Source organism: Saccostrea cucullata, unplaced genomic scaffold, assembly GCF_032062105.1.
Source record: "Saccostrea cucullata isolate Sc308-1 unplaced genomic scaffold, CSIRO_AGI_Scuc_v1 ctg205, whole genome shotgun sequence".
Taxonomy (NCBI): domain Eukaryota; kingdom Metazoa; phylum Mollusca; class Bivalvia; order Ostreida; family Ostreidae; genus Saccostrea; species Saccostrea cuccullata.
The window spans coordinates 585,746-605,902 of record NW_026936671.1 but is presented as its reverse complement, the minus strand read 5'-3'; the positions used below and the strand labels follow the sequence as shown (position 1 = coordinate 605,902).

At 32.5% G+C, this 20,157-nt stretch overlaps 3 protein-coding genes across 3 annotated transcripts; 1 reads left to right on the top strand and 2 right to left on the bottom strand.

Annotated features, from left to right (window-relative positions):
- Positions 1-793: 793 nt before the first annotated feature.
- LOC134246248 (RRP15-like protein) lies at positions 794-6,255 on the bottom strand. Its single transcript, XM_062728581.1, has 6 exons — positions 6,232-6,255; positions 5,998-6,081; positions 5,535-5,869; positions 3,691-3,776; positions 1,445-1,610; positions 794-1,142 (listed from the first exon to the last, which is right to left on the bottom strand). The coding sequence occupies exons 1-6, from the start codon at positions 6,236-6,238 to the stop codon at positions 1,029-1,031; spliced, it is 792 nt and encodes a 263-aa protein (XP_062584565.1). The 5' UTR covers positions 6,239-6,255; the 3' UTR covers positions 794-1,028.
- LOC134246246 (probable ATP-dependent RNA helicase DDX52) lies at positions 6,256-14,335 on the top strand. The gene is made up of 16 exons (XM_062728578.1): positions 6,256-6,416; positions 6,509-6,584; positions 6,837-6,997; positions 7,643-7,828; positions 8,106-8,249; positions 8,673-8,766; positions 9,248-9,320; positions 9,954-10,023; positions 10,395-10,528; positions 11,244-11,334; positions 11,571-11,693; positions 11,951-12,101; positions 12,616-12,691; positions 13,399-13,470; positions 13,792-13,881; positions 14,135-14,335. Exons 1-16 carry the CDS (start codon positions 6,330-6,332, stop codon positions 14,205-14,207), a joined length of 1,701 nt encoding a protein of 566 aa, XP_062584562.1. The 5' UTR covers positions 6,256-6,329; the 3' UTR covers positions 14,208-14,335.
- A 1,571-nt stretch (positions 14,336-15,906) lies between these two features.
- On the bottom strand, positions 15,907-19,949 carry LOC134246239 (suppressor of cytokine signaling 7-like). Its single transcript, XM_062728569.1, has 2 exons — positions 19,793-19,949; positions 15,907-19,197 (listed from the first exon to the last, which is right to left on the bottom strand). The coding sequence occupies exons 1-2, from the start codon at positions 19,800-19,802 to the stop codon at positions 17,936-17,938; spliced, it is 1,272 nt and encodes a 423-aa protein (XP_062584553.1). The 5' UTR covers positions 19,803-19,949; the 3' UTR covers positions 15,907-17,935.
- Positions 19,950-20,157: the final 208 nt, after the last annotated feature.

The following is a 20,157-nucleotide window of genomic DNA, read 5'->3' as shown; positions in this document are numbered from 1 at the left end:
GTATTACATAGTGCATTGTTTGATCACAAATTTTTAATACTGTATACAGGGTTATTTTCCCCCTTTTACAGTTGCAAACAATTTTGCCACATTTTTAATTCGCTCATTTATAGTTTTGTTTAAGAAATTATACTGTATTCTTTGAATTCACCCAAGTGAGGGTTGGGCAAAAGGGGCAAAATTAAAATGGGGGCAAAAATTTCCTTGTATACAGTTTTAAACTCTATTTTTGAGACTCGGTCATTTAGAAAATATAATTCTATACTTTCAAGTTCACTGTTGAAAGCTGTCACAACAGCATATCTGAAGTCAAATTTCTGTCGGATTTAATAATCAAAGATTATTTATAAGAAAGTCCTGAAATTTCTATCAAGTAGACAAAATTCTGCATATACCACAAAGATGGAAGTAGCTGGGATATATACAAACTTGTACTGTACATCTATAATACAATACTGTAAATCACTTTTTATTCGCGAGAACTTTATTTTCGCATAATTACGCGAGACAGTGTGCTCACGAAAATTCAATTCTCGTGTATAATAGTATTCCTTAAGATTATATAAAGCAATAACCACAACTCGCAAAAATTTTGTCTCGCTAATCAAGAGCCAATGACTATCTCGCGAAAATAAGGTGTCGCGAAAATTTAGTGATTTACATGTTCAGTAATACATTTCTCAGTTAAAAATTTGGTCAAGAAATTGAATTCCATGATCACATATTTATGAATAAGTACTGAATTTGTTTTCAAATCAAAATCTATTACATGTATAATCAGTGCTAAGTGGAGGAGTTACAAAAATTAACAGGCTTTGGGGAATGTGAAGGGTTTTTTATCTGGGAATATTCATCCACTGTATGAGGTTTTAATTTGTTAGAAGCACCCTCCAAATCCATGAAAACTGAACCTCTAGAAAAATACCCCTATTAGTATGAATTCACAGTAATAGATAAATCCAGTGTTGTATTTCCTTCAATTGTATCAAGACAGTTGAGGCAATGTCCCTATTTGTTTGTGTGTCATTTCATGTGTCCTCTGCATTATCATCATCACTTTCTTTATCCCAGTCCTTCATTTTAGCCCCCATCATAAAATCATCTCTGAGAGCACTCCACTTCTCTTCTTTCTTAATTTCAACCTGTAAAATTATGTCAATCTGTAATGTCAATCTGAAGTACCATACACATTGGTTAAATTAAGGGGTTGAAATACTGTAATCATAGTTAAATTCGGGCATTGAAGTACATGTTTAATTTGATAGGTTTTTTGGGGTATGGCAAGTGGAAATCTGGCTATTGTTAAAACTTGCTCATAATGAACTTAAAGAAAGTTACTGAATCAAATGAGTGGAGGAGCATTTACAATGTACATAGAGTATTTCTGAAGATCCAAGATGCATAAGTAGGTAATAATAAATAAATATATATTATTTACTGGTACCTGTTCAGGTTTACTCTCGGCACTTTTTAGGATATCCAAGAATTTGCCTTTGGTCATTGACTTTTCCACTTTTTCTCTTTTGGTCTCGGAAGATCCCACTTCCTTCATCTTTTCATCCAGAACCTTCTGTTGTTTCCGCACCGCATTAAAGAGCTGAACGACACCCCTGAAGTGAAAATAAGAAATCGGAATTGATGCACATTTTTGCTTCCTTATAAGCATAATTCATAATATACATGTACTTTGAATGGTCAATAGACTCAAAACTGAAGGGGAATGAAAATAACTTCACTATAAGCATCAGTACTTTATAAGTGTGTTTGCTTTATGCATGTTTTACTGTCTACAGAGTGACTATCATAATTACAAAGAAAGTATTCCTTGTTAATCTTACAGAAAATTCTGGAATAAAAAAATGCCTCAAGCATATAATTCTAAGAAAGCCGGATAGGCTCATTTCTGAGAAGATAAAAAAAAATTTAACTCGTATCTCGTTATAACAACTAAGTTATCTCGTTATAATGAGTTAGTTATCTCGTTATAAAGAGTTAGTATCTCGTTATAATGACTTAGTTATCTCGTTATAACGACTTAGTTATCTTGTTATAACGAGTTAATTATCTCGTTATAGCGAGTTAGTTTTCTCGCTATAACGACTTAGTTATCTCGTTATAACGAGTTAGTTATCTCATTATAACGAGTTAGTTATCTCGTTATAACGAGTTAATTATCTCGTTATAACGAGTTAATTTTTCTCGTTATGACGAATTAATTTTCTCGTTATAACGAGTTAAAAACTGATCTAAAGTTGATATATCTAAGTGATAGGAAGTATAGAAGTATAACATATAAAACCGAGTTGATCAAGTTTGTTTATAGTGTGTATGATAAAGATTTTTATCGAAAAACAGCAAACTAGTTTATTATTTTTGTTTTTCGAGGGGTTGTGCCTGTGATTGTATTCTGTTTATGTATAAACGATGCAGTTGATTTGTATTGTTTACCTATAAGACCGAAGACAAATACATGCACATGTATACGAAAATTTATGACTGCCTCTTGATGTTGTGTTATGAGTGGGCAGTAGCCCCCGAATTTTACGCCCATGGCCTCATTGCTGATGTCTCCATATCCCCCTTCTTCAAAACATTTCTGACTCTCAAAATAATATATATCACACTGTAAGTGTATATAATATATGTTGCATTAACGCCTGCGTTAGCTTCCTATTATAATGTATTAATTTAGGTACTAAGACATTGGTTATGAAAGCTAATAAGTCATCCAAAACATATCAGAAAAATTAGTGTCTTTTATCGGAGAAAGTTGCCATAAATAAATTGCCAAACTTTGAAGCAAGTACAATTGGTAATAGATTTTTTTTTAATATTGTGTCCTTGGAGACGTTCACGTATAAATGTGTAAATAAAGATTGCTATACTTATCAAATTGTGATTATTGACAGCAAGATAGTTCAGGATTATTAAATATTATTTAAACCATATTGCAAATTAAAATTGCAATTTTTTATCAATTTTAAAGTGAAGTATGACTGATAATTATCAACTAAACATCAATGGCATAAAAACTACAGCCATTTTTAATTCATAACTAACTCGTTATAATGAGATAATTAATTTGTTATAATGAGATAACTAACTCGTTATAATGAGATAATTAACTGGTTATAACTAGATAACTAACTCGTTATAACGAGATAATTAATTCATTATAACGAGAAATAAACTCGTTATAACGAGATAACTAATTCGTTATAACGAGATAACTAATTCGTTATAACGAGATAACTAACTCATTATAACGAGATACCTAACTCGTTATAACGAGATAAGTAATTCGTAATAACGAGATAAAACTAATTCGTTATAATGAGATAATTAACATGTTATAACGAGATAATTAACTCGTTTTAACGAGATACTAACTCGTTATAACGAGATAACTAAGTCGTTATAAAGAGATAATTAACTCGTTATAACGAGTTAATATGTAAAACACCTTTATTTGATATAAGCATTAACCAAGTAAGTTTGCCTTCTTTCAGCAGTAAACCTGTTTGAACATTCATGCAATTCTGGTAAAAATGAATAGTGTAAGGTTTTTTTATCTTTTCAGAAATGAGCCTATCCGGCTTTCATATAATTCAATGTCATTTAAAAAAGGAGGAAAATATATGTTTTTATCAATTTATATGGAATGTAAAGTAGTATAAAATTATCAAAAACCTTTGTGCTATACGCTGAAGTTTTCGTTCCCTCTCCCTGTCCAGTGGGTTGGGTTTGGTGCGACCCATACTCTCCCAGAGCTTTTTCTACAAAAATCAAAAAGTACGATTTGACTTAATTAGGTTTACAAATAGGGTGAATTCACCATGCATCGGACACATACCTTGCTTCGGACAACTTTAGGCAATAAACTCTCTTTCAACTTAAGAGTTCCGTGTATTTATTTGATTCTGTCTTAAAGATGAAGATTTAAATTTTTTAATGATACCGATTGTTATTATCATGTTGTGATAAAAATACTCCGATAATGGCCTTGAAGTTACATCATATTTTACATCATCAAAGGGGAATAACCAGAAATTTATGATTTTGTTTTGTCTTTTACAATTTTTAGAGTTATCGTTCTTAAAATTCGACTTCAACGGACCAGATCAGACTTTGGTGAATTTTATCAAAGATTGGCAACTTTACATAAATTTTAAAGAATTTTCCCTTCGATATTTGTATAATTCTTTTTAAAGCTGGTTTTTACTAGTATGTTCATTTCTCCGTACATCGGACACAAATTAACCATGCATCGGACACTTTCCGATGTAAAGGTAATCACGACCATTTTGATACAGAACCCTACTGACAGCTGTTTTTGTCGGAAATAGAAAATAAAAACTCTAAATTTTCAGTCAGAATACAAGTTATCCATATATGAAGTCTAAAATCTGACTCAATTTATTTCTACAAACCACAGTATGATAGCACATGAGAAAAAAGGCGCGAATTACCGCATTACAAGCATTTTAAGAATTTCTAAGGCAAAGTGAGGCTTCTTGAGTCGTTCTACATTTGTGCAACGATATCGTCAATTATATTTAAGTTGAGGGTTATTTCTTAGATAAAAGATGAAAGTTTATCCATATCAAGGAATTCAAAGCACTGTCATGAAGGTATTATATTTTCCCAATTCAAATACCGTCTGTCCGATGCATGGTAAACAATGTTCGATCCATGGTGAATTCTGAGTTATTTTTAAAAACTCGATTTTTGATAATATTTTCTCAATAAAAAGCATATAATTGTGTCCAAAATTTATATTTTAATCACGTACTAAATGTTAAACTCCATTTTGATAGTTTTCCGTCGGTAGCGATATCACTAGGACTTGTTGAAGTACAAGGGTATCCGATGCATGGTGAATTCACCCTACATCTATACTGTCTTATCTTTGTCTAGTTTTGAAAGCCTTGAGTGTAAAAAAAAATGCAATAGATTGTTTATGAATAAATGGTTTATACAGTGATAAATAGTCAAACTTCAATACATGTATCTCAAATAGAGATATTGCAAATAAGTGAGTTAGAAGTGCTATAAAAACCTTTTTTGCCCTGCTCCATCACATCTGAGAAAGTAGAGTTTGAATATGTATTGCATTGGCTTGTTAAGATAGAATGTTCTGTATCTGGTTTCATATATATTTTTGAAATTACTCTGTCTTTTCAAAAGCATATAGATGGTTTTCCATTGAGTATTACCCATGGTGCCATATTGTAGGACAATATTCCCAGATCCCTTCATTATTCAACCAAGTTCGATTTGTTATACTGGTTACTGTGGTAAAGATAGAGCTATTTTTTTAAATTAATTATATATGTTTGTTAAAGCCTCTATCTATTCATAATTTTAAGATTGCTAATATTTTCCCCTACATATTTCTGGCATGCATATTTAAAATTGCATGGTTGCTAAAAGAGGAAAATTCATTGGTCTGCCCTACAAGATGGCAGCTAAGGGGAATAACTCCTAGGCAAAATATGAAAAAGGAAAACCATCTATAGTCATTGGTGTCTGACCTTCTGCTGAGACACATGAGATTCTCTTGTTTCTTCATCAACATTTTGTCGCTTTCGGGTCAACTCCTTGTCAGTGGTTCCCTTTGCAAGAATAGTTTGTTTGTGTGCTGGAATCTGTTTCTTGAGAATTTTATTCATGGCATCAGCAAGCCCCGCTTTTGTATCTCCTTGGATTTCAGAGTCACTAAGTCCATCATCTGCCATGGACAGAATATTATCACCACTTTCATTTTCATCATCATCATCATTTCCACTTTCATCATCATCATCATCTTCATCATTTTCACTTTTTATTGTCATGTCTTCATCTGTTTTTTCTTCGGTGTCACTTAATTCTACAAATATTTAATAAAACAATATCACTTCAACATAAAAAAAATAAAAGAAAAAATCACTCATTCTGTACTGTATTTTAGTACACATTTAGAGAATATAAAGCAGATACAAATTTTCTTAAAAAGACCTTCTTCAGATGCGCTGGTTGCTGAAGCACTGTCATCAAAATCGTCAGATTGGTGCAACACGTGTACCTCTGTCATCTTTAAAACTGAAAGTGAAAATAGGTATGATGAGAAATCTTAAAATTTAATTTGCACAAAACGAATTTACTGTTTCATTAATATATTCGAATTGTACATGAAATAGTCAAAATTCAGATCATACTTAGTTAAATATATACAAATTGTTTTAGTTTAACTTTGCATTTATGGTATCAACTGCATATATCTTTTGTTTCAGTGCACTAAGTAAAAGTCGGGTTCGATATTCTAGCACATCTTGTAAACTTCCGGCAGCATGGACGGTTTCAGCTTATTTCGAAAACTTGGAGTTGGTACAAAATTTGATTACCGCCGCTTTAAAAAAGATGCACAAGTTTTAAATGTAAGATGATAAACAACATTGTTTTTTAAACAGATTTCAGTAGTTACCGTGTTCTTGTTTTCTCTTCTTTAATCCTACATTTTGTTTTACAGCTTTTACCTTCCCAAAGTGTGCAGACTGTATCGAAAAATGAAAATCAACGAGAAGAGACTGAAAAACTAGATCTTGGTAGAGTATAAGTCGTTGAGAAAATCTTAATGAATGTTGACATTGTGTCATATGATCAATATCAATATGGAAATAAAAAACATATCAATACATATAATATTTTGGGCTTGAACTGTAGCTCACCAAAAAAAAAAAAAAAAAAAAAAAATGAAAGAAAAAAAAGAAAAGAATGAAGATATAATTAACGCTAAAAGAACAATTATTTACTTTAAAATTCTTACCAATACCCATCATTTTATTATTGAAACCCAGATTCAGAGCAAGAAGTGGAGGAGGAGGAACAGGACATGCCAGAGGAAACTGAGGACACGGTGGAATCTGATCTCACAGTTCTACAGGGATTAAAGAAAAAGGGGGAGAAAGCAAGAACAAAGAAGTCCAAGCAGAGTTTTGCACAACGGAAACAAGAAAAAGTATATTCTACTCTCAGATGTTGTTAATAGTATTAACATTAATTGATTAAATACAAATTCAGTGGAAGCTTATAAATAATCTTCTTTTTTTGGTCTCATTTTTTTCCACTACTATTATGTATGTTGTTCATAAATATCACAACAAATTGATATACAGAGTATCATTTTTGTAAGAAATGTTCTTGACATGAATTAGTTTTTTATTTCTTAAATATGGAGTGTTAATTGATTTCATAATAATATAACTTGATTCTGTGGAATCATCAATGTTCATGGAGGACCAAAGTTGTAAATTTTGTAGGTCACTTTTATCCATGAATTTTGATCACCACAAACAATTTTTTGTCAACAATTTATTCATTGAATCTTCTGTGTACATTGTATATGAGTTACCCCTGAAATTACATCCCAGCACACCAACAAATTTTTGCTTACCATTGAACATTGACCCCTACAAGTTATAATGATTTCACAGTATACCATATTCTTATATAGCCATGTCCAGTGCAAATTCTCTCAATCACAATACCTAGCTGGTAACCATTATTTTGTTTCAAAATGGTTGTTTGCTTATAAATATCATCACATTACACCTTTGGATTTATAAGTTAAAAGTAATAAACATTTCCTCTTTTGCTATGACAGATTAATCATATCCGGAATCAGAACAGGATCCACTGCTTTGGGGAGGACCCCCCTGATCCCTGTTCCAGCTTTGAACAGTTGGCAAGGACATATGAACTTAATCCACAAATATTAGAGAACGTTGCAGCTGTAGGATACACAAAACCAACTCCTATTCAAATGCAGGCCATTCCAGCAATGATGCAAGTTAGTGTGAACTTTCACAAGCAGCATGTAACTTTTGTGTATTTTAATTTTATGACTTATTATGAGAACCACAGTAAAACAAACATAAAATGAAGTACCATGACAGTTTTTAGCTTTTTCATCCCCAACTTCCTCAAGCGTGATTATTTAGCCACCTGAGGTGTACAAAATTCACCAAACCAGAAGGGCTTTGTGAATACTGAAGCATGTTTAGTAAACTATTTTCAAGTATATAGAATTATTTAACAGACATTTTTATCAATATTTTCTTATTTAGAGAAGGGAAATCTTGGCTTGTGCACCTACAGGATCTGGGAAAACTGCAGCTTTTATACTTCCCATCATGCATCATCTGAAGGAGCACCAAAAGAAGGGGTACCGAGCTCTTATACTGGCTCCGACCCGAGAATTAGCAAAGCAGGTCAGCCCTCATAGTAGAAACCTTGTCACACTCTTGATGATCATTTCTCATCTCTTTCTCACTAACAGAGATACATACTACATGTACTTGCCCTTCTGTCTTTCTGGAAAACCTTAATTCTCCACAAAGCATAAGATTCAGCTCAACAATAGAAATGATAATACACTCTACAAGTCAAAGTGGTATGCACACTTCCCAAGGAGGTTCATGTATTTATTGTGCCTTCTTGGCTTATTTTATCTCTCTCTCTCTCTTTCTCTCTCCATTACATTGTATTAATATTTTGACATCATCATCATCTTAATGTAAATTGCTCTCATAGTATTTGAAATTATAAAAAAGCCTCCTTTTTTAAAGATGAATTAAAATAAGAAATGACGAAGAAATTCTTTTTACGAAGACTTTTTTTCTTTCTACTAACAGATATACAGAGAATTCCTAAGGCTATCTGAGGGTGTAGGGCTTAAAGCACATTACATTAACAAGGCAACCACAGAAAAACAAGTCAGACAGTTTGGTAAGAATTTTTTATTTCCTTACAAGATAATGATTCAGCTGTGATTATAAATACTTTACCGACTTAAAACATTTTTGGAGAACACACCTGCGAGCAGTTTTCTCACCTTAACCTTTGATTAAAAAGGACTCTAGCTCAAATGAACCATGTTCCAAAGCTAGTTTTGTTTTAATATTGATATTAACATGTTTTGCATTTAATTTTTTAATCCTGTGTGTCTGTCAGATTTTTCTTCACATGTTTTGAGATAATGCACATTCCACAATCAAGTTTGATTCAGAGCATCTGTAGATATTTAGGAACTTTTTTACTTGGGGGAACCATCACAAAAAGGGAAACGATCTTTCATTGAAAAGTGTACAAACTAAGGAGCCTCCCCTGCAAAGCATTATTATTTTGTAATAATGTGTAAATCATTCATTCATCTGGCCATTTTAACTTGATTCCATGACAAACATGCACACTTTATTTTCTATTACAGATGTTTTGGTTTCTACACCTAATAGATTAGTGTATATGCTTCAGCAAGAACCTCCCCATATTAATCTCAGTCAGTAAGTACTTTAGAACCTCTTTAAATCAGTCCCAGTCAGTATAAGTACTTTAGAACCTCTTTAAATCAGTCCCAGGCAGTATAAGTACTTTAGAACCTCTTTAAATTAGTCCCAGTCAGTATAAGTACTTTAGAACCTGGTAGTATATACATGCTGTTTTTGAATATTTTTGGCTTTGTATATCAAAAATACTAAATCAGTCCCAGTCAGTATAAGTACTTTAGAACCTCTTTAAATGAGTCCCAGTCAGTATAAGTACTTTAGAACCTTCTCACATTATTTTTTATTCAAGAGGATCACCAATTATTCCTGACACTATATTTTGGAGATACTGTATATACAGAAATTTTCAACCACATTTTATGGGCAAATTTAAAGATGGATAAATTCAAGTAAGCACTAATACAAATACAATTTTATCTTAATCCTTTTAATTTTAGATGGAGCAACATTTTTTTATATGTCTGAGGGGAAAAAAATAACATAAGGCAAAAACAGTCCTGTAATTAGTACACTGTAGTAAACTGCCCCTCTTGATCAATAATTGTGAGTGTGAATAAGTCATTTTTTCTTATAGAAAAGAAAAGTTAAAGTTTCTCTACATGAATTCAAAACATTTCTTGATGATTTTAGTGTAGAGTGGCTGGTGATTGATGAATCTGATAAATTATTTGAGGATGGAAAAACAGGCTTTAGAGAACAGGTAAATTTTCTTTTTTTTCAAGAAAAGATTTTATTATTGTGTCTATCATCAAGAGGCATACTCAATTCTTTAAAAATGCTTACCGTAAATCTGGAAATTTTTGTTGTAGATAAATTTTTAGCAAATTTGCGAGTTCATTTCATTCGCAAAAATATTTTTCTTAAGAATAAATCACCAATAAGATAATGTAAACAAAGCAGTGGCCATTCGCAAAATTTTGAGACGTAAAAATTAATCAATAGCATTTTGACCCAAATTCGCAAAATAAAATCGACGTAAAAATTTCCAGATTTACGGTATTTTCGGTAGTTTTTATTTGGAAATTTTTACATAAAAACTTCACTTGACCTAATTTTTATCTGGCTTTTCAGTTGGCTAAGGTTTACCAAGCTTGTGACAGCAATAACGTAAAGAGAGCAATGTTTAGTGCCACTTTTGCCGTGGAAGTAGAGGAATGGTGTAAGCTGAACTTGGATAATGTTTTACAAGTTTACATTGGAGCCAAGTAAGTCACTGGATAAATGACTGCATATGTTTGATTCCTACAGGCACATAGCTGTATAACTGTAATTCTCAGCCTGGGACAGAAAATTTGGACAGAAATACCCATGAGTAGAGAGAACATTCTATCATTAAACGGATATTGTCCTACGGACCTGTTTTATGGTTAGGACTTGTCCTGAGACACAGTTAGATTATTCTAACTAATCAGGAAGCTAAAAACCCATCCATAGTTTAGAACCTTTGATTTAAAGAAATCAATTTTTTTGCATCGTTCAGGTATTATTTCTATCATTATACATTTGAACTTGAATACCAATAGTTATACCCCACTTGAAAAGTGGGATGATATATACCGGTAGTGATCGAGACATCTGTCTGTCTGTCCATATGTACATCCATCCGTCTATTTGTTACTCTTTGGGGTACCCATCTCTTATCTGCAACTCCTCCTATACCACTGAATAAAATTCCATGATACAATTACAGCTTATTTATAATATAGTGCCATTGTGCACCTCCTAATTTTACTTTTGATATGACACTTATTTTGGGGCTCCCAGAGTAAAACATGGACTTTGCCATTATAATCATATGGGAGGTGGAGGTATCATTTAGTTAGTTCATTGCTCACAGTACCTTTAGTCTAGAATACCATGGATATGTCCAAGCAATAATTTTATATTATATGTAATACATTTATATATATTCTTTTGTAGGAATTCTGCTACAACAACCATTGAACAGGAATTAAAATTTGTGGGAACAGAAGCTGGGAAATTATTGGCTGTCCGAGATATTATAGGAAAGGTAAACTATGCATAGTATTTGTGGTGGTTGTGATATATAAGATAAATTTGATAACTTGTGTCTTTTTGACTGTGTCACTAACTTAAGACCTAAGGCAAGGATAATTTGAAGGTCAGGGGTCAAAGAAACTTCATATTACACAGTATTACCCTTATCTGGTTTCAACATAATAGGTCAGGGTCAAATTTTATTTGATATATGATGTCCATTAAGTTTATTATGTTTCTTCTATTCAGGGAGTGCAGCCTCCAGTCCTGATATTTGTACAGTCAAAGGAGAGAGCACGAGAACTCTTTCATGAATTGATTTATGACGGCATGAATGTAGATGTTATACACAGTGATCAGACTCAGGAGCAGGTAACTCTATCGTTCCTAACAATGAATACAAAAAGTAGCTAATTCTTGCATGAATTATTCAAATTTAACTTTTAATAAATGTTTCATGAATTATTCAAATTTCAACCTTAATTCTTGGATGAATTATTCATATTTTATCTCTCAGGGTGTGAAAATAGATTCATTTCCCTTATCCAGCTATAATTTATGATATGCAAATAATAGAATAATTTATGCTTTATGTAAATATTTACACTGTATATTTTTTTTATTCCTAGAGAGATAGTGCAGTTACAAATTTCCGCTCTGGAAAAACCTGGATATTGATTTGCACAGAGCTGATGGGAAGAGGAATTGATTTTATTGGCGTTAATTTGGTTATTAACTACGATTTTCCCAACAGTGCTATTAGTTACATCCACAGAATAGGTAAATAATTAATGTAAACAATAAATTTTTCCCAGAAGAAAAAGGGATTAAACTGTAGGCAAGAGTGTTTATTTAAAGCCCCACCCTTCATACATGTATAATGATGAATTACTGGCTGACTCTCAAAGCATTCTGATTATTACAAACTAGAATCAAATGAAAAGTAATGTTTTATTAAAATTTCAAATATGATGCTTTTGTGGAAGAAAAGTGTATATTTTTTATTTCTTTACAATAAAATGATTTCAAAGCATGAAAGTACTGTAATTATTAAATATTTTTTAGAAATGAAAAGTAAAGCAAACTTGAAGTAGCAATACAAGATATTTACCAATTTTTTACCCTTGGAATGAACAGAAATTTTGGTTCCATGGATTTATGACCCTGTGGAAAAAAGTGCAATAAATAACAATAGTTTCTTTTTTCTTTTATGAAATAATATTTGATTTTTGATGGGACTTGTTATGCTGCATAGATCATGTTTTTGACATTTTTCTTTTGACTGTTGTTTTAGGCCGCACTGGTCGAGCGGGGAGATCAGGAAAAGCCATCACGTTCTTCACAGAAATTGACTCTGTTTACCTCAGGAGGTAATTTTCTGTCTGTCTAAAATTGAAGTGTGTGAGTTATTACAAGGATGTATTTCATATTTTGAATGTATACAGGTACCATTTACAAGGGTTCATGCATGAAATATGGAGGTAATGAACAGTTTTCAAGTTCAGAGTTCATTTAATTAAACAATACAAATTGGGAGCATAGCAAACACAGACCTCCAAAAATGTCAAAGGTGAGATCAGGTGCTTACAAAGTGTTACTAAAAATACAGACAAACTTCTTCACCTCATACTTCATTGGGTTGAGATAAAACTTTGTGGGGATTCTTGAATTTAGAGTTAAAGAAGGAGTCATTGGGAATCCTAGCTCACTTTGACATGTCTACGGTTATTTTAGATATCAATGTTTGAGGTCCCAACATTCAAGAGCATATGATTAGTATATATCAGTACAGTTTTATACATATTACATATTTTCAAAGTTTATTGTAATAATTTAAATTTTGAGACTTTTGTGTACTTGCAAAATTGTTTAATACTTGGACACACGAAGAAATCGTCTGATAAGGAATAAGTAGGTTTTACTAAATAAGACAAAGAAAAGAGTGCTACATTTATCTTCATAAAAAATGGGATCAAGAGTGGTTGCTGAAATCCATAGAAATTTATTTGTTCAAACCATCTATTAGTAAGTGTATTTGGTAGCAAATGTTGGTGAATTGCTTTTTTTTGCATTTCAGTATTGCAAGAGTAATGGTGAATGCTGGGTGTCCGGTGCCAAGTTATATGTTAGACATAAGACGTCCAAACAAGTAAGACTTGCTTTGAAATAAATTTAAGATTTACTCTGCACAAAAATAATTTCTTACAGTTCCATGTTTCTTATTGAAATGCTTTTTAATTATTACTAATAAAATTTAAAGTGAATTTATAGTTGGACAAAGCAAACTTTTGGAAGAGAGAAACACTGTTGAGATTAAAAAAAAAACTACTAGTATATTACTTCACAACGTCATTGTATAGAACATAAAATATATCATTTGGCCAAAAGAAAATTTGATCAAATTTTTTTGGCAATTGTACATAGCTTTACATAAAAAGATAAAACTTGTTTTTTTTATGGTGGCTTTCAGAAAAGTAAGGAGAGCAGCAAAAAGAGTTCCCAAGCGAGACCGGATATCAACTGTATCACAGTATGACATTGATAAAATAAACAAAAAAAGGTTTGCAATTTTTCTTAAAATTTAACTCTTAGGTTCAAATAATATTTATCTGATTTTTATGGAACTTGTAACATGGCTTATTAGACTTCCATATAAGAAACTGGGAGTCAACCCTTCTGAGGGCTTCATAGTCCAAAAATTGTCATGCTAAATTACTCTGTGTGCTTTTATATGTTATATTTTACAGTTTCTGAGTAATAGGCTGGTGTTATGGATATTCGCATGACTACATGTACCACAATTCATTTTGTAGGAAATATACTTCAAAAGACAAAGGTAGACCAGTGAAACGAGTAAAACTGAAAAAAGATCAGAATAAGAGTTGAGTTGGACAACTGCTCTGTTGGAATCAATGTAGAGCCAAGGATTTGGGTTTAATGGTGTTGAATTTTCATTACTACCTACTGGAACTTTTAACAAGACTGTTATTAGAGGAAATACATAACCTTGAAAATACAGTAACTATCAGGAAATAATGCATTTCAGATGTTTAAATTACATGTAAATGGAAGTACACCTGAGGTTCCAGTGGGTCCATCAGAGGTGGAATCAAGTTGTGTTTATATATTAAAGAAATTAATCCTTAAAAATCTTTTTTAAATTCTGTGAAATGTATGAGATAAATGTGTACAAGGTTATAAGTAACAGAAATTTTTTTATTCTAAAACTAGGAAATTGGTGTTTTCAGGTCAGAGGTTTGCAAAGGTGATTATTTGATGAAAAGGCAACCTCAAAAAATTATTAAAATTTTCTTTCTTCATATAGTTCTATGAACGAGGACGATCTGGGTTCAGGATAATAAAGAGAATTACACTTGTACTGTTGTACAATAAATGCCAGTACTGTCAGGTTCATCTTCCATGGTTGCAGAATTTCCCAGGCTCCTAGAAGAAACTGAATTTGATCATGTGTTCAAAAATACATGTAATTTTTTTTTTTTACCTTTTTAATTGATATCGACTTCTAAGTACACTTGTACTTTAGATGGGTGTAGTAATGAGCAATATGTCTACTACTCAAGTATTAGTAGTGTGAAATTCAATTCCCCATTTCCTTGATCACTTGATAAAGTGTCACAGTCTCCAAGACGTATGCATAATCCTGAGAAAAAAATGCCATATCCTTCTTTGGTGGTTATTAATTTGTTTTTGTCCCTTGAAATGTTTTTGCAACTTAATTATTTCTATGCTCCCGGATCGATAGATCCGAGGCGTCTATTGTTTTTGTCCTGTCTGTATGATTGTTTGTCTGTTATCAACTTTAACCTTCGCCATAACTTTTATACCATGAGAGATAGAGACTTCATATTTGGTATGCATACTCCACTAATAGTAATTTAGTTCTTTCAAATGATATCTAGGTCAGTGACCTTGTGACCTTGACTGTGACCTATATGCTAAAAATAGCTTTTTTGAACTTTCGCCATGCCTTTTGAAGCATCAAAGATACAGACTTCATATTTGGTATGCATACTCCAAAAATTAAGATCTTTCAAATGACACCAAGGTCAATGACCTTGACTTATATGCTAATTATAGCTTTTCTTAACTTTGTTGCCATCGTGTTTCACATACACATCTTGTTTTCTTAATTTGATGGTGGTTTGTGCAATTTTGCTTAAATGATGATCCACATAACATTGAACCTTTTTGCATCATTTTGCTACCCAACTGTAGAAATGGGAAAAAAGAACTCATTTTTGTTTTTAAACAGATTTCCTTTTTAAAAAAATTTGAAAATTTAACTACAACTTATTATAAATCAAATTTCTAATGTAATTTTAAAATTTACTTATTTCTTTGCAACCATGTTATGACTACTATTAGGCTGCTGATCTAACTGTCTATTCCAAACTGTTCACTCTGTGTGAAAACATTAGGAATACTTCTCATTACATAATGCTTGTAAAATGCTTCCGATGAACCAACAAATGAACTTTGTGCTTCAGCATTGCTCATACAGCTATACTCTAAAAGCTGATCATGAATTGCTGGCACTGAAACAGGAAATAAACAATCAAACAAAACCATGACAAGCTAATTTATTTTTTGTTATCAATGGCACAATACATAAACAACCAACTTATATAAAGCAGCACATCGCTGGGGGTGAGGATTTAATGTTATTGCACTATTTATAAAGGTCTTACACTGATTACTACGTTGCTGTAACTCAATAACCATGCACAAATTCTAAGCCAAAAAAATTATGATGCTTTACACAGGTGCCAATTCCTGTTGACACAAACCCCAAACTCTATATGTAAGGGAAAGAGACATTGAGATTTGTACCTGTAAATAAGTTTCTTGAAAAATTATATTGGTACATGTATTTGTATTATATATAAAGATCCTTAAGGCTTGTTGACCCTTTGATAAGAGAGATAACTCTCAGTTGCCTGATACAACATAGTTACCAGTAATATTTCTTTAAAAACTTATGTTTCTGTCAATTTTTCCTTCTGCAAAATATGCTAAAATTGTGTGCATTTTTATTATAAATCGAACTTCTTCCAGTAAAATCATTCTTAAATATTTTTAAGCAAAATCTTGTATGAATGAAGAGAGGGGATAACATACCTTAAAACCTCCACTGTCTGGCATAAGTACAGTCTACTTACAGCATGATTTGTATGTTTACAAATTTAAAATTACATGCTCAATTTTTTGCATCACATCAAGATGTCTATTTATACATATGTAGCTAGATTTATATGTTTACGAATAATTCTGAATTTAAACAAAATGCTCAAATTTTGCATTGCATCCAGTGGATGTGATCAGTATCATGCTCCTAGAAAGAGATGCAAAATGAGACAAAATTTTGAAAGTGACAGAGAAATGAAAATCTTAAAATTTAGTTTTAGCTTTTTTGCAGTCCACTTGAAGTTTTTCTAAATTCTTTTTGACACAAGTGCATATTTGACATCACCATACTGAATTCTTGTATTGAAGGAAATTAACACTAGAAGACAGGGAAGCAAGCTTAAAGGAAATACAAATCCACAATGAGTGGGTAACTGTAAAGCAAAAAATAGCACTGAAACATTTTTTTTCCAAGTAAAGTACAACATGTACAAGGAATATTATGAAATTGAGGAAATATGCTGACATGTACAAGATGGAGTAAACAAGAAAAATATTTAAAAAAAAAAAAATCTTGGTACAGTCCATTTGTATTTAAAATTTCAAAAGCCTCATTAGAGGAAAATTCTGCCACACATAATTATATATATATAAATGTATACCTTACACTTGGCCATTCTGAAAATAAAGATTTCCTAAAAATATATAAATGCTTTTGAGTCCTAAACCTCTCATGCTTGTAGATCTATATGTGCATTATACATCATCATGTATCACAAATTACTTGGCTGTAAGCAGATCAAATGTTTTTAATTCATTAACTTTGATATTGACCAATCTTTAAAATGAAGCCAAGTCATATGGCTTAATGACCAAAAAAAAAAAAACTTTTTGAAATTTCTCAGAACATGTCATTTTCATAATTGCACAAACTGTTTGTTTTGGTTAAATTACACATCACCTTCATTTAATAATGCTTGATTTTAATGATATGTTCAAACAATTCAAAAATACAATAATAGTAAGGGGAATACCAGCACTACCCTATATCAAATATATTATACATTAGTTGCTTGCCAACATTTTAATTAAGTTCATTAAAGAAGAGACAAGGCAAGATGTCTCATGCACAAAACAATCCCAAGTTTCTAGGATTAGATCATGAACTAATTGAATATAAACTTATTTTTGACTAATGCCCAAAATTCTCTCTCTGCCACAGTCAATAAAATGCTCTAACTAATGTAAACAATTTCTTCCAAATATACCCTTGAAAATAAGGGTGCAAGAAACATTTTATTTTAATTCAACAAACATGATATAAAAATAATTTTACATGCTGCTGAAATCTACTTTACACATGAAAAAAACATGTCAACTATGCACTAGTCTAAATAACTGGGTACAATCAAAACTGGACACAAAGTGTAATGCCTCTTCTAACTTCGAACTTTGAAGAAAAAGACTTTCTAAGCCATGTCATATCTTCGAGTGCGTATCTTTTGCCTGTAATGATAGTACCTCATGTAGTCTCGCAACTGACGAGGAAGGGGCAGAATGTTAATGTCATCATACGATATCCGGTCACAAATAATCGATCTACACATGTGCTGAAGACTAAAAGGAAATGTACGATGCAGAGGTGTGGTAAGCATTGGTTCAAAAAACATACAAACGCTGGCATCTTTATAATGTTCAATCAGTCCACACACAGTCTCGGAGGCAAAGACGCCAGGATCGTGTGAATCGAAGCTGAATTTGTGATTCCACTGTTCGACCCTTGCGTGCAAGGAACGGCCGTAGCGTCGGAAACTGACAGAAAACAGGTACTCCTCTTGTGCACTGTCTCTAAGCAAAAAGGTTCCCTCTGGCTTTTTATCCAGTAGCTTTTCAGCCTGGTAGCGATCCATTACACCCCAGTAGTAGCTGCAGTTTGTAATGCTGGCGATATCTGGGACCAGACAGTGAATGAAATCCACTTGGGAATGTGGGCGGACAGTAGGGGGAGGAAGATTGTTGGAATGTGTGGGTAGCATTGAGAAGGACCCGTAGGGCCAGGACTCGGGAAATGAGGAGTAACTGTTTCTTTGTGGTGAGGGTTGAGGGCAGTCATATTCCTCATCTGATGAGGATTCGACAGGTTGAGGAATGAGGATACAGGCACTCTGTACATCTATTCCCTCCTCCATTTCTTGCGCCCTCTGGCGGATTCTTCTCTGATCGATGTCCTCAGTGGGGTATAGTTCATCATAGTTTATAGGGCGTAGAGTTACAAACACTTCCTGAGGTTGTGCTGAAGCACCTGCACTTTGTTCCGCACCGCTCTCATTTTCATCTGAAGGCTTTCTGTATGAAGTGCACACGATGCCCCCTGCAGAGTCACTTTCATTTGTATTGTACGTGGATCTTTTGGGGACATGCAGTTTACCTCTTAGTTTCAGTGTCCAGAATTTCTTGCGTCCTTCATTGTTTTTCTTGCGTCTGTTTTGCGTCTTTTTGGATAGAGATAAATTTGTCATGAGGTCTAAGCCATCGTCACAGTCTGACTGATCCGATGCCTCAATGAAATCTGTTATGCTATTTAAAGACAGTTGACTACCACAGCAGAAAAAGGGCCTTACTGAGGAGCGATGAAGTCTGTGTCCCCCCAAATTATTAATGGGCAGATCCCTTCTTGTGTTATTATTCACCGGTAGCAACTTCTCCGAGCTATTTCCCGCAAAGTCACCATCTGAAAGAAATACGAAAAATTGTGTCATTGAGAAAACAATTGATGCAAATTACTTTTTAAGACTTGGAGTATAGTACTAATGCTAAGCTTTCTATATCACTACAACCTCCAACGCCTCTAAAATTTACGGTTTTAACAAATTGAGTAAACATTTGACATTTTAAGTATAGATGTATTGTAGAAAGTACTAGCTTTAAGTTTTACAAAAAATATTGAACCTTACAATACATTCACGAAGATTTATTGGCTATCGGCAAGCATGCATGCATGCAAATTCAGTTTGGAAAAGACCCAAAGAAAAACTGGTAGCCATATTAATTATAAAATAAGATTTACAGCTAAATGTGGTCTATATAAATGACTCTAAAATAAATCATACATATGCATTAAAAAAGTTAATGTAAAACACTGTAACCAAAAGATGGAAGGATATATATTAAATATATGTAAACAAAGAAAATGGCCTTGTGTGCATCACCATTTCGTCAACATCAAAGATAATGAAGGTAGCACTTTTTCACTTTAGATATGACTGACAACAATGCTATATATCTATAAATTATCAAAAAAATTTTGTAATCATCTTTTTACTTACCTTGAGACATTTTTAATGCCTTTTTTCTAAGGTGCAGGCATCGCAACAGGAAGTTATGAGGAGTGGAGGTGTGATGTCATATTCTAATCATGTGGGCGCCCACTCTATTCGTTGCCAGAAAAGTCAAGCCCACGTTATTCCAAAAAAACTCATAAAAAATATTATATAAAATGTTATGCTTTCTGCGGAACCCCAACAGGGAATCTGATATAAAAAGGAAAGTGTCTGAGAAGTCTTTCTGTTAGAAAATTAAACGTATGTCTAAACTAAAGACCTTTATTGAATGATAATAAAATGAAAAGAAACTGAAATAAATAAATTTAAAAAATTCATATGAACAACGTTCAAGGAGTATTGTAACGGTA